The sequence below is a fragment of the Bombina bombina genome, chromosome 6 (genome assembly GCF_027579735.1).
Source record: "Bombina bombina isolate aBomBom1 chromosome 6, aBomBom1.pri, whole genome shotgun sequence".
NCBI classification, from domain to species: domain Eukaryota; kingdom Metazoa; phylum Chordata; class Amphibia; order Anura; family Bombinatoridae; genus Bombina; species Bombina bombina.
This window is the reverse complement of record NC_069504.1, coordinates 340,919,961-340,934,205: the sequence shown is the minus strand read 5'-3', so window position 1 is coordinate 340,934,205 and position 14,245 is coordinate 340,919,961. Positions and strand designations below refer to the sequence as shown.

Genomic DNA, 14,245 nt, shown 5'->3' with positions numbered 1-14,245 from the left:
ATAACTCATGCCCAGATAAACAAAATGCCACTCTCCTGGTCACAACAGATGTTGAAAAGGTGTTTGACCAGGATAGCTGGTCATTCATCCGGTCTACGCTGAAGAAATTCAGCTTTGGGCCCAACTTTATAAACCGAGTGGTGCCCCCTCTCGCCACTCCTATTTGCCCTCACTATTGAGGTTCTGGCAAGTAAAATCAGAGCTAACCCACGGATCAGGGGATTTCCCATCGGTAACACCGAACACAAACTGTCAATGTATGCTGATGATGTCCTACTGACTATCTCAGACTCAGCTAATTCATTACGTGAGGCCCTTTCAGAGTTCTCGCTCTTCGGGAGGGTGTCGAACTTTCTCCTCAACCCCCTGAAGTCCAAGATCCTGAACATCACAGAGCCACCTGACCTGTTTAACGCCCTTGGTTCTAACTGCCCAATAAAAATAGCTCACCACACTATAAAATACCTGGGGATAACTATTTAACCTAACATAGCTGAGATCACTGACCTCAACTACAAAAGTATTCGGGACGATATCCTTAGGGATCTATCTAATTGGAAAAAAAATCTCATGGATGGGCCAAGTCGGGATCATTAAGATGAATGTTCTACCGAGAGTGTTGTATGTGATCCAGACGGTTCTGCTATCACCGGCCTCACAGTACATACAGCACATCCAATCAGCTATAGAAGCTTATATTTGGAATGGGCTAAGGTCCAGAATTAGAAAACATACCATTTACATGCCCAGAGATAGGGGAGGACTGGGAGTCCCTCTTTTGAGGGAGTACCAGAGGGCTATATCTCTCTAGAGACTGGTGGAATGGAGCCAGGGTTTACGTAACAAAGCGTGGATACAAATTGATAACGAAATTATGCGACAAGGTAATATTGGGACACTGGCCTGGATCTCTGCAAAAAATCACCCAGAAACTATTACACTTTACCCTATGATAGTAGAAGTCTTTAAGAGGTGCGACAAACTAATTTGTGAGGATTAACATGTTTCTACTTTTACCTCACCGACCACCCCCATTCAGGAGAACCCGGACTTGGGTATGGAGTATGGGCCACATGCCCCGGGAGAGTATTACATTCTAGCTGAGACTTCCATTTGTAACATATTACAGCAAGATAAAATTAAAACTCAGGCAGAGCTAGCTGATTGGGACCTGAGTATCTTTGCATCTTGGTATAGAGTTGCACAGATCACTCACTATTTCGATACTCATAAGGAAAAACCGGCGCTTACGAGATGTAGAACATTTTTTTAGGTGCTTTGTACAATGCCTCAGACACCAACTCATCTGATATCACACCTATACTAGAAAGGTACCATTATCTAAAAATTGGCAAACTAGTTACACATGAAATGATGACACTAACTTGGGAGGGCAGGGGGATTTAACTCTAACAGAAGGGACTCTATCACAACCACCAGGGATGCTACCATTGTCCCTCCCCCACCCTTTTTTTTCTTCTCTCTCTTCTCCTCCTCCCTCCTTCTCTGCTCTTCCACCTCTTCCTTCACTTCCTATATTACCATTTACTCTGTCTTCCTAATCCTACACCTGTCTGGGTGGAAACATCAGGTAATAAGACAACTTCAGCTGTATGAAGTAAGTAGGTTGAGTACTTACACTATTATTGTAACTAGAAACCTGATGTAAAGTTTGTAAGAATAAGATTGTTTAACGATATGGACTATATACGGCAACGAGCAATTCAGCTTGTTGAAGCAAGCTCAAAATTTATGGACCAGTTACAATCTACGTATGATGAGAGGAAGACGTAACTCCATGGCTTGAGCAAATTAGCCAACAGAGGATTGCACATACTCAAGGACATATTGATCTATTCAAGCCCATGATTAATTTCTCATCTTTGTTATATTGATATATGTGTCACGTTGTCACTCTTTTCAACAATAAAACTTGTTTTTTTTTAAAAAATAAATAAATTATGTCCATTAAAGGGACAGTCAACACCAGAATTTTTGTTGTTTTAAAAGATAGATAGACTGTCCCTTTTATGTTCATTAAAGGGACAGTCAACACCAGAATTTTTGTTGTTTTAAAAGATAGATAATCCCTTAATTACCCAAACACCAGTTTTGCATAACCAACACAGTTATAATAATATACTTTTTACCTCTGTGATTACCTTGTATCTAAGCATCTTCTGACAGCCCCCTGATCACATGACATTTTATTTATTATCTATTGACTTTCATTTTAGCCAATTAGTGCAGTGTCTGCCACAATCCACAGGTGTGATCACAATGTTATCTATATGGTTTACATGAACTAGCTCTCCCCTGTTGTGAAAAGCAAATAAAAAAGCATGTGACAAGAGGCGGCCTTCAAGGGCTTAGAAATTAACATATGAACCTTCTAGGTTTAGCTTTCAACTAAGAATACCAAGAGAACAATGCAAAATTGGTGATAAAAGTAAATTGGAACGTTGTTTAAAATTGCATGCCCTATTTGAAACATGAAAATTTTTTTGGGACTTGACTGTCCCTTTAAGACCTATTAGTGCTTCTTCTTACTTTGAAGTTTCTATCTATCTACCATAGAGAGAACCCAGGTATTTCACCATAACAGTGAGTGCTGGGAACCCAGAACTATACATATATATATATATATATATATATATATATATATATACTGTATATCTATACACATATACACATATATGCACACATACACATTTAGACATGTGTATGTATGTATATATCTCTATATTAAAGCCTTTGCAGGCTTTTTTTTCCCTAACACTTAATACCTTCTGTCTTTGAGCCCTTATAACTTTTGAATGCAATTTAAAAAAAATATTAGACAGTGTTATTATGTGTGTAACTGTTAACCAGAACGAGATATTCCGGCGCTCATTAACTTAAATTGCGTTCAAGCAAACATGTTTACTTTCAACTCGTAATACACGCTACTTCCTATGAACACAAACACCCGCGATATACCCCTTATGGTTTGTGCGCAACAGTTAGAGCGGCACTCAAAATCTAGCCCCAAATCAGTGAGTTTTAGAGAATCAGGCATTAAATCGGAATTTTAACATAGAATTTTTTTCTTACAAACTTGAAAGTTTTTTTCCATTGTTTCTGCCCCCTGTGTCATGTGACAGCCATCAGCCATTTAAAAAATGCATATACTTATATTCTGTGACCAAGCAAATTGGTGTCCCTTTACATATACAGGCCATGCCAGTAACATATTTGCTGGGAGGCAAACTTACGGTAGCTTCAATCTCCACAGCTGCACAAATTGTGTATCCTCAAGATTACTGTAAAAACCTCATATCTTATGTGGTACACACCATTCATCAACACTGCAGCACAGCGCTATTTTAGATCATAGATCTGGCCCCATTTTAGAGTACAGTAATTCACGGCCCCACTGGTGTAACCACAAATGTACAGCACAAATGGATGTATAGTTTAATTTAAATTCTGAGACTGTTAACAATTTTGTTACTGTTGTGAATACATTTTAGAGGGATTAAAACAGACAAATCTCCTCGGTAAAAGTTAGTACCAGAGTAAAATGTCCTGTACTGCAGTATTTCTCAACCAAGGTCCTCAAGTACACCAATATCAAGAGAATGAACAGAATTTGATAATAGGAGTTAATTAGAAAGTCGCTTAAAATTGCATGCTCTATCTGAATCATGAAAGAAAAACATTGGGTTTCATATCCCGGAAATGGAAATAATTATTATAATGGAATTATATCTTATTACATTTTTTGTTTCATTCTCTTTGTATCCTTTGCTGAAAAGTATACTTAGGTAGGCTCTGAAGCTACTGATTGGTGGATTCATCTTGTCAACAAGAGATAAAAAGAAATTTAAGCAAATTTTAAAGTTTTTAACCCCTTAATGACCAACGAGACCACGCTATTTCAGGAAGCCTGCAGGAGGTAGGGAGGGTATAATAGCTAGGTCTTGCCACTGTTGGTGAGGCCCACACTATTATAGGCAGAAAAACCCTAAACGACTAAGGCCAACAGGGAACATCATGATCATTGATGGGTTAAAATTGTATGATCTATCGGAATCATAAAATAAAAATGTGGGGTTTTATATCCTTTTAAAGGGACATTAAACACCAAATAAATTTGATAAGAATAGTATTGAGGTTATTCCCCGCCTCCCTTTAATCTTGTGTGCCACCATGATGTAATCTGGTTTTCAATGCTTCCCAGTGCTAATTAATTTGCACATGTGCAGTAACTCTCCTTCAGACACCAGTGCAGTATAACCTAGGTTCCAAAATGGCGGCACCTGTAAAAGGAAGGAGGTGCATGAAACATATTTAGGGGCATATTTATCAAGCTCCGAAGACCGCTGCTCCATAACTTGTCCGCCTGCTCTGAAGCCGCGGACAGAAATCGACCCAATCGAATACCATCGGGTTGATTGACACCGATTGGCCGCAAATCTGCAGGGATCGGCATTGCACCAGCAGTTTACAAGAACTGCTGATGCAATGATAAATGCCGACAGCGTATGCTGTCAGCATTTATCAATGTGCGGCAGATATGATACTCTACTTCGTAACATGTCCACTCGCACATTGATAAATATGCCCCTTAGTGTTTAATGTCCCTATCAAATTGCAATAAAACGTTCATGGTTCATTTAGAACATACAAAAAAAATTAATAATTTACTTCTGTTATCAAGTTTACTTTGTCGTGTTACTATCATTTCCTGAAGAACATACTTAAAAGGACAGTCTAGTCAAAATTAAACTTTCATGATTCAGATAGGGTATGCAACTTTAAACAACTTTACAATTTACTTTTATTATCAAATTTGCTTTGTTGTCTTGGCATACTTTGTTGAATGCTAAACTTAGGTAGGCTCAAACTGATTTCTAAGCTATTGAATGCCGCCTCATATCTTAGAGCATTTTGACAGTTTTTTACAGTTAGACACTGCTAGTTTATGTGTGTCATACAGATTGCGCTAAATTCTGTGGAGTTATTTATGAGTCAACACTGGCTAAAATGCAAGTCTGTCAAAAAAGCTGAGATAAAGGGGCAGTCTGCAGAGGTTTAGATGAAAGGTAATCACAGCGGTAAAAAGTGTATTAATATCCCAGTGTTGGTTATGCAAAACTGGGGAATGGGTAATTAAGGAATTATCTATCTTTTTAAACAATTAAAGTTTTAAAGTAGACTGTCCATTTAAAGGGACAGTCTATACATCAGAATTTTTATTGTTTTAAAAGGTAGATAATCCCTTTATTACCCATTCCCTAGTTTTGCATAATCATAACAGTTATATTAATACATATTTTACCTCTGTGATTATCTTCTATCTAAGCCTCTGCAAACTGCCCCCTTATTTCAGTTCTTTTGACAGACTTGCATTTTAGCCAATCAGTGCTGACTCCTAGGTAACACCACGTGCGTGAGCACAGTGTTATCTATATGACACACATGAACTAACACCCACTAGTGGTGAAAAACTGTCAAAATGCATTTAGATAAGAGGCGGCCTTCAAAGTCTTAGGCGTAGATTTAGAGTTGGGCGGTAGCCGTCAAAACCAGCGTTAGAGGCTCCTAACGGTGGTTTTGGGCTACCGCTGGTATTTAGAGTCAGTCATTAAAGGGTCTAACGCTCACTTTCCAGCCGCGACTTTTCCATACCGCAGATCCCCTTACGTCATTTGCGTATCCTATCTTTTCAATGGGATCTTTCTAACGCCGGTATTTAGAGTCGTGGCTGAAGTGAGCGTTAGAACTCTAACGACAAAACTCCAGCCGCAGAAAAAAGTCAGTAGTTAAGAGCTTTCTGGGCTAACGCCGGTTCATAGAGCTCTTAACTACTGTGCTCTAAAGTACACTAACACCCATAAACTACCTATGTACCCCTAAACCGAGGTCCCTCCACATCGCCGCCAATCCATTAATTTTTTTTAACCACTAATCTGCCGACCACCACCTACATTATACTTATGTACCCCTAATCTGCTGCCCCTAACACCGCCGACCCCTATATTATATTTATTAACCCCTAACCTGCCCCCCACAACGTCGCCGCCAGCTATCTACAATAATTAACCACTAATATGCCGACCGCAAAGCGCCGCCACCTACGTTATCCTTATGTACCCCTAATCTGCTGCCCCTAACACCGCTGACCCCTATATTATATTTATTAACCCCTAATCTGCCCCCCTCAACGTCGCCTCCACCTGCCTACACTTATTAACCCCAAATCTGCTGAGCGGACCGCACCGCTACTATAATAAAGTTATTAACCCCTAATCCGCCTCACTCCCGCCTCAATAACCCTATAATAAATAGTATTAACCCCTAATCTGCCCTCCCTAACATCGCCGACACCTAACTTCAATTATTAACCCCTAATCTGCCGACCGAATCTCGCCGCTACTGTAATAAATGGATTAACCCCTAAAGCTAAGTCTAACCCTAACACTAACACCCCCCTAAGTTAAATATAATTTAAATCTAACGAAATAAATTAACTCTTATTAAATAAATTATTCCTATTTAAAGCTAAATACTTACCTGTAAAATAAACCCTAATATAGCTACAATATAAATTATAATTATATTATAGCTATTTTAGGATTTATATTTATTTTACAGGTAACTTTGTATTTATTTTAAACAGGTACAATAGCTATTAAATAGTTAATAACTATTTAATAGCTAAAATAGTTAAAATAATAACAAAATTACCTGTAAAATAAATCCTAACCTAAGTTACAATTAAACCTAACACTACACGATCAATAAATTAATTAAATAAAATACCTACAATTATCTACAATTAAACCAAACACTACACTATCAATAAATTAATTAAATACAATATCTACAAATAAATACAATGAAATAAACTAACTAAAGTACAAAAAATAAAAAAGAACTAAGTTACAAAAAATAAAAAAATATTTACAAACATTAGAAAAATATTACAACAATTTTAAACTAATTACACCTACTCTAAGCCCCCTAATAAAATAACAAAGCCCCCCAAAATAAAAAAATGCCCTACCCTATTCTAAATTAAAAAAGTTCAAAGCTCTTTTACCTTACCAGCCCTGAACAGGGCCCTTTGCGGGGCATGCCCCAAAGAATTCAGCTCTTTTGCCTGTAAAAAAAACACATACAATACCCCCCCCAACATTACAACCCACCACCCACATACCCCTAATCTAACCCAAACCCCCCTTAAATAAACCTAACACTAAGCCCCTGAAGATCTTCCTACCTTATCTTCACCATACCAGGTTCACCGATCCGTCCTTGGAAGTCTTGATCCAAGCCCAAGCGGGGGGCTGAAGAGTGACGTCCATCCTCGGGCTGAAGTCTGGATCCAAGCGGCGGCTAAAGAACTCCATCATCGGGCTGAAGTTGGAAGTCCATAATCGGGATGAAGTCTTCTATCAAGCCGCATCTTCAATCTTCTTTCTTCTGGAGCGGAGCGGAGCCATCTTCTTTCCAACCTACGCGGATCCAACCTCTTTAACCGACGCCTACTCGCTGAATGACGGTTCCTTTAAATGACGTCATCCAAGATGGCGTCCCTCGAATTCCGATTGGCTGATAGGATTCTATCAGCCAATCGGAATTCGAGGGACGCCATCTTGGATGACGTAATTCAAAGGAACTGTCATTCGGCGAGTAGGCGTCGGTTGAAGAGGTTGGATCCGCGTCGGTTGGAAAGAAGATGGCTCCGCTCCGCTCCGCTCCAGAAGAAAGAAGATTGAAGATGCGGCTTGATAAAAGACTTCATCCCGATGATGGACTTCCGACTTCAGCCCGATGATGGAGTTCTTCAGCCGCCGCTTGGATCCAGACTTCAGCCCGAGGATGGACGTCACTCTTCAGCCCCCCGCTTGGGCTTGGATCAACACTTCCGAGGTTTGGATCAAGACTTCCGAGGACGGATCGGTGAACCTGGTATGGTGAAGATAAGGTAGGAAGATCTTCAGGGGCTTAGTGTTAGGCTTATTTAAGGGGGGTTTGGGTTAAATTAGGGGTATGTGGGTGGTGGGTTGTAATGCTGGGGGGGGTATTGTATGTGGTTTTTTTACAGGCTAAAGAGCTGAATTCTTTGGGGCATGCCCCGCAAAGGGCCGTGTTCAGGGCTGGTAAGGTAAAAGAGCTTTGAACTTTTTTAATTTAGAATAGGGTAGGGCATTTTTTTATTTTGGGGGGCTTTGTTATTTTATTAGGGGGCTTAGAGTAGGTGTAATTAGTTTAAAATTGTTGTAATATTTTTCTAATATTTGTAAATATTGTTTAATTTTTTGTAACTTAGTTCTTTTTTATTTTTTGTACTTTAGTTAGTTTATTTCATTGTATTTATTTGTAGATATTGTATTTAACTAATTTATTGATAGTGTAGTGTTAGGTTTAATTGTAGATAATTGTAGGTATTTTATTTAATTATTTTATTGATCTGTAGTGTTAGGTTTAATTGTAACTTAGGTTAGGATTTATTTTACAGGTAATTTTGTAATTATTTTAACTAGGTAACTATTAAATAGTTATTAACTATTTAATAGCTATTGTACCTGGTTAATATAATTACAAAGTTGCCTGTAAAATAAATATTAATCCTAAAATAGCTACAATATAATTATAATTTATATTGTAGCTATATTAGGGTTTATTTTACAGGTAAGTATTTAGCTTTAAATAGGAATAAGTTATTTAATAATAGTTAATTTATTTCGTTAGAGAAAAATTATATTTAATTTAGGGGGGTGTTAGGGTTAGGGTTAGAATTAGCTTTAGGGGTTAATACATTTATTAGAATAGCGGTGAGCTCCAGTCGGCAGATTAGGGGTTAATGTTTGAAGTTAGGTGTCGGCGATGTTAGGGAGGGCAGATTAGGGGTTAATACTATTTATTATAGGGTTATTGAGGCGGGAGTGAGGCGGATTAGGGGTTAATAACTTTATTATAATAGCGGCGCGGTCCGGTCGGCAGATTAGGGGTTAATAAGTGTAGGCAGGTGGAGGCGACGTTGTGGGGGGCAGATTAGGGGTTAATTAATATAATATAGGGGTCGGTGGTGTTAGGGGCAGCAGATTAGGGGTACATAGGGATAATGTAAGTATCGGCGGTTTACGGAGCGGTATATTAGAGGTTAAAAAAATATGCAGGTGTCAGCGATAGCGGGGGCGGCAGATTAGAGGTTAATAAGTGTAAGGCTAGGGGTGTGTAGACTCTGGGTACATGTTAGGGTGTTAGGTGCAGACGTAGGAAGTGTTTCCCCATAGAAAACAATGGGGTTGCGTTAGGAGCTGAACGCAGCTTTTTTGCAGGTGTTAGGTTTTTTTCAGCTCAAACAGCCCCATTGTTTTCTATGGGGGAATCGTGCACGAGCACATTTTTTAAGCTGGCCGCGTCCGTAAGCACCGCTGGTATCGAGAGTTGCAGTGGCGTTAAATTATGCTCTACGCTCCCTTTTTGGAGCCTAACGCCCTGAAAACCCAGCCATTCTGTGAACTCTAAATACCAGCGGTATTTAAAAGGTGCGGGAGAAAAAAAACACGTGTAGCTAACGCACCCCTTTGGCCGCAGAACTCTAAATCTAGGCGTATGAAATTAGCATATGAGCTTCCTAGGTTTAGCTTTCAACTAAGAACACCAAGAGAACAAAGCAAAATTGGTGATAAAAGTGAATTGGAAAGTTGTTTAAAATTACATGCCCTATCTGAATCATGAAAGTTTATTTTGGACTAAACTGTCCCTTTAAGTAGGGGGAAGGAGCAGCAATGCATTACTAGGTGCTAGCTGGTGGCTGCTCACATATTCCTCTTTTGATTAGCTGACTAGATGTGGTCAGCTAGGCTACAGTAGTGACGCTGACTTTTTCTATGTGTTAAACCCCTTTTTGCAATAGAGCATTTTATTTTGACATTTATATACTTTTTAAGTATTTTTTTTTTTTGTGCCATCTATTTGAAAGAGCAGAAATAAAGCTGTTTAAATATAGAGATAAATTCATACAGTAGTATCAGTTGTGCATTTTGTACTACTTATGGGCTCATGAATCAGCCGTTAGAGGGACAGTCTACACCAGAATTTTTATGTTTTAAAAGATAGATAATCCCTTTATTACCCATTTCCCAGTTTTGCATAACCAACACAGTTATAATAATATCCTTTTTATCCTCTGTGATTATCTTGTATCTAAGCCTCTGCAAACTGTCCCTTTTTTCAGTTCTTTTGATAGACTTGCAGTCTAGCCAATCAGTGCCTGCTCCAAGATAACTTCTCATGCACGAGCACAGTGTTATCTATATGAAATACGTGAACTAACACCCTCTAGTGGTGACACACTGTTAAAATGCAATCTGAAAGAGGTGGGCTTCAAGGTCTAAGAAATTCATATGAAACTCCTAGGTTAAGCTTTCAACTAAGAATACCAAGAAAACAAAGCAAAATTGGTGATAAAAGTAAATTGGAAAATTGTTTAAAATTACATGCTCTATCTGAATCATGAAAGTTTATTTTGGCCTAGACTGTCCCTTTAAGAACTAGCAGGACAATGGACATTGTATTAGTTTCTTTTTTAATGTAAAAAAGGTTTTACTGCATCTTTCCACAGCATAAAAAAATTCAAGATGATGCAGTTTCATATAGATGCTATAGCATTTAGTAGTGCAGTGTGTTTTTAATGGTGCAGTGAAAACTGTTATGATTAGGATAGAGTATGCAATTTTGAAAAACTTCACAGTTTACTACTTTTTAAAATGTGCTTCATTCTCGCTCTCTTGTTTTTTTATCGTATGTTGAGAAGTAAACCTACATGGGCTCAGGAGCATGCACATTTGTCTTAGAACTCCATGGCAGCAGTGTTTGCAACAATGTATAACATTGCTCCAAAATTATGCAAACACTGATAACATAGGACTAGATTACAAGTGGCGCGCCAATGATAGGATGCGATAAGCAGTATCGCTGGACGGCGCTAACATTAGCACGCAATTTTATATTACAATTCCATGGTAAGTCAGATTTACCAGAGAAGGTTTAGTGCAGCCGACATAGCTCTAGCACACCCTTTACTTTAAATGGATATCACGACCGCACTAATATCACTGACATTACCAGTTGAAAGTTATGGGTTGCAGTAGAGTAAAAGCCCAAATAATGCTAGAATATATATATATATATATATATATATATATATATATATATATAAAACATGGAAGGGGACTGCACTCTCGTAATGGACTGGGTACACATCCCATGACCCTGCAACATGCTCAGTAGCGCTAATACAAAAAACCCTATAAAGAATAATGGAACAGATAAGGGCTTATAGCACTCTTTCTCTTATCAGGATTAATTCTGGTTAAAACATAACCTTATTAGAAGTAATAGAAAATAGTTAAAGGGACAGTCTAGTCCAAAACAAACTTTCATTATTCAGATAGGGCATGTAATTTTAAACAATTTTCCAATTTACTTCTATCACCAATTTTGCTTTGTTCTCTTGGTATTCTTAGTTGAAAGTTAAATCTAGGAGGTTCATATGCTAATTTCTAAGCCCTTGAAGGCCACCTCTTAGCTCAGGGCATTTTGACAGTTTTTCAACAGTAGAGGGTGTTAGTTCATGTGTTTCATATAGCTTAAACACGGATAATGCATTTGGCGTTCATAGGAGCCAGCACTGATTGGCTAAAATGCAAGTCTGTCAAAAGAACTGAAATAAGGGGCAGTTTGCAGAGGCTTAGATACAAGATAATCACAGAGGTAAAAAGTGTATTAATATAACTGTGTTGGTTATGCAAAACTAGGGAATGGGTAATAAAGGGATTATCTATGTTTTAAAACAATAAATATTCTAGTGTAGACTGTCCCTTTAACCTTAATATTAACAATAGAAAAAAAGCAGGTCACCCTGTAACAAACACCACACCAGAACAGAAAGAGGAGCTAGTATTGGCTCACTCAATGCAACCCTGAATCTTTGCACCAATGTATAGAAGACCAGCAACATCTGTAATATTAACGCTGGTCACATTCTATCAAGGTATAGTTATTAAAATGTCTATACATAACAGTTATGCACAACTAGCAGAATGAATTAATAAATGCAATGAATTATGCAGTATTATGTGTCTATAGTTAATTCCTACATGGTTCATTATACATAAAATGTATTTTACACATTCAGTAAATATATAAAAGGTATATACATTACAGGAAACATATCAATACATGTAGGAACTTAAAGGGACATGAAACCCAAATATTTTATTTCATGATTCAGATAGAGAACACAATTTTAAAAACACTTTCTAATTTACTTCTATCTAATTTGTTTCATTCTCTTGGTATTTTTTGTTGAAGGAGCAGCAATGCACTAATGGTTTCTAACTAAACACATGGGTGAGCCAATGACAATCAGTATATATATGCAGCCACCAATCAACAGCTAGAATCTAGGTTCTCTGCTGTTCCTGAGCTTGCCTATATCCAACTTTCAGCAAATGATAACAAGAGAAGGAAGCAAATTAAATAATAGAAGTAAATTGGAAAGTTGTTTAAAATTGTATGTTCTCTATCTGAATTCTGAAAGAAAATTTTTGGGTTTCATGTCCCTTTAATGCATAAACTATAAACTAAATAACTGCAATTAACACACAAGGTTTTTCCTATATTCACATTTATTTCCTTGTTTAAAGAGAGAGAGAGAGAGAGAGAGAGAGAGAGAGAGAGAGAGAGAGAGAAGAGAGGGAGAAGAGAAGAGAGAGAGAAGAGAGGGAGAAGAGAAGAGAGAGAGAGAAGAGAGAGAGAGAGAGGAGAAGAGAGAGAGAGAGAGGGAGAGAAGAGAGAGAGAGAAGAGAGGGAGAAGAGAAGAGAGAGAAGAGAGAGAGAGAGAGAGAGAGAGAGAGAAGAGAAGAGAGAGAGAGGAGAAGAGAGAGAGAGAGGAAGAGAGAGAGAGAGAGAGAGAGAGAGAGGAAGAGAGAGAGAGGGGGATTAAGATTTGTCTACCTGTGCAATAACCTGAATTGATCCTGACACTAGTAACCAACTTACATGATTGTGATTCCCATTCATTTTGTAGGTCACACTGTTCATCCTCCCTGCTTGGTCTGTGAGCTGCTCTACAAGTGAATACCCTGGAGCTCAGTGCACCTTATGGGATGAGGTGTTAGTGTGAATACAGTGCAGTTTTAAAGCCTCATAGCTCCTATTATTTCACCGCCCCCAGTCTGCCTCCCAGCAATCACTGACCAGTATCAGGGGGCGCTGTCGTCATGTGACCTGGGCACCACCCTACTAACTTGCTGTTATCAAGCACAGTCACGGAAGATAAATACACGTGGTTTCCATCAACTTGACAAACCACTGTCTCCAGAGGGGCTGGGTCACAGGCTGCTTTTGATCTTCCTGCACCGCAATAGTATTTCGCAAAACATATGGAACACATCCCATTGTTTACTGTAGCTAATGAAAAATCCTAATTTTTGGGAACATGTAGGCAGAGCCTGAGCCTGTTCAGTGTTATATTCAGAGATGGGACAGATATGGTTTTGTTATACAGTAAGAACGTAAGTTTTTTCTCTAAAGGGTAACATTTTAGTCTTTATGCTAATATTAACCACTTACCTACTGAGCTATTTCAACCCTGTGCTGAGCTGTTCTAGTGTTTCTATATGCTGCACACATTTAAAGGGACATGAAATCCAATATTTTTCTTTCATGGCTTAGGTAGAACATAACATTTTAAACAACTTTCTAGTTTACTTCAAATTTACTTCATTCTCTTGGTATCATTTGATGAAGGAGCAACAATGCACTACTGGTTTCTAACTGAACACATGGGTGAGCCAATGACAATTGGTGTATTTATGCAGCCACCAATCAGCAACTAGAACCTACGTTCTTTGCTGCTCCTGAGCTTACCTAGATAAACCTTTCAGTAAAGGATAACAAGAGAAGGAAGCTAATTAAATAATAGAAGTGAATTGGAAAGTTGTTTGAAATTGTATGCTCTATCTAAATCATTAATGTCTAATTATGACTTTACTGTCCCTTTAACTCCTGCTGTAGGCCATTTTCAATGAAAACTCACACTTATTAAATATTGGGGGGTTTCCAGCAGAACCTCAGATTCAAACAATACCTTTATTTATATTATGTATATAATAAATTATACTGTAAACAATGATGTGTTGTTTTTTTAGGAACTCTACTGTAAAAAAAAGAGGTAATTGTT

The 14,245-nt window shown here is 38.1% G+C and overlaps 1 protein-coding gene across 2 annotated transcripts in view; it reads right to left on the bottom strand.

The window, feature by feature from the left end:
* PAH (phenylalanine hydroxylase) overlaps positions 1 to 13,183 on the bottom strand; it is a 141,670-nt gene extending 128,487 nt beyond the window's left edge. For both annotated transcript variants that reach the window (XM_053716975.1, XM_053716976.1), the window contains exon 1: positions 13,063 to 13,183. In XM_053716975.1, the coding sequence (XP_053572950.1) occupies positions 13,063 to 13,104 (42 nt within the window). In that variant the 5' untranslated portion in view covers positions 13,105 to 13,183. The remainder of the gene's footprint in view (positions 1 to 13,062) is intronic.
* Between the last annotated feature and the right edge of the window lie 1,062 nt (positions 13,184 to 14,245).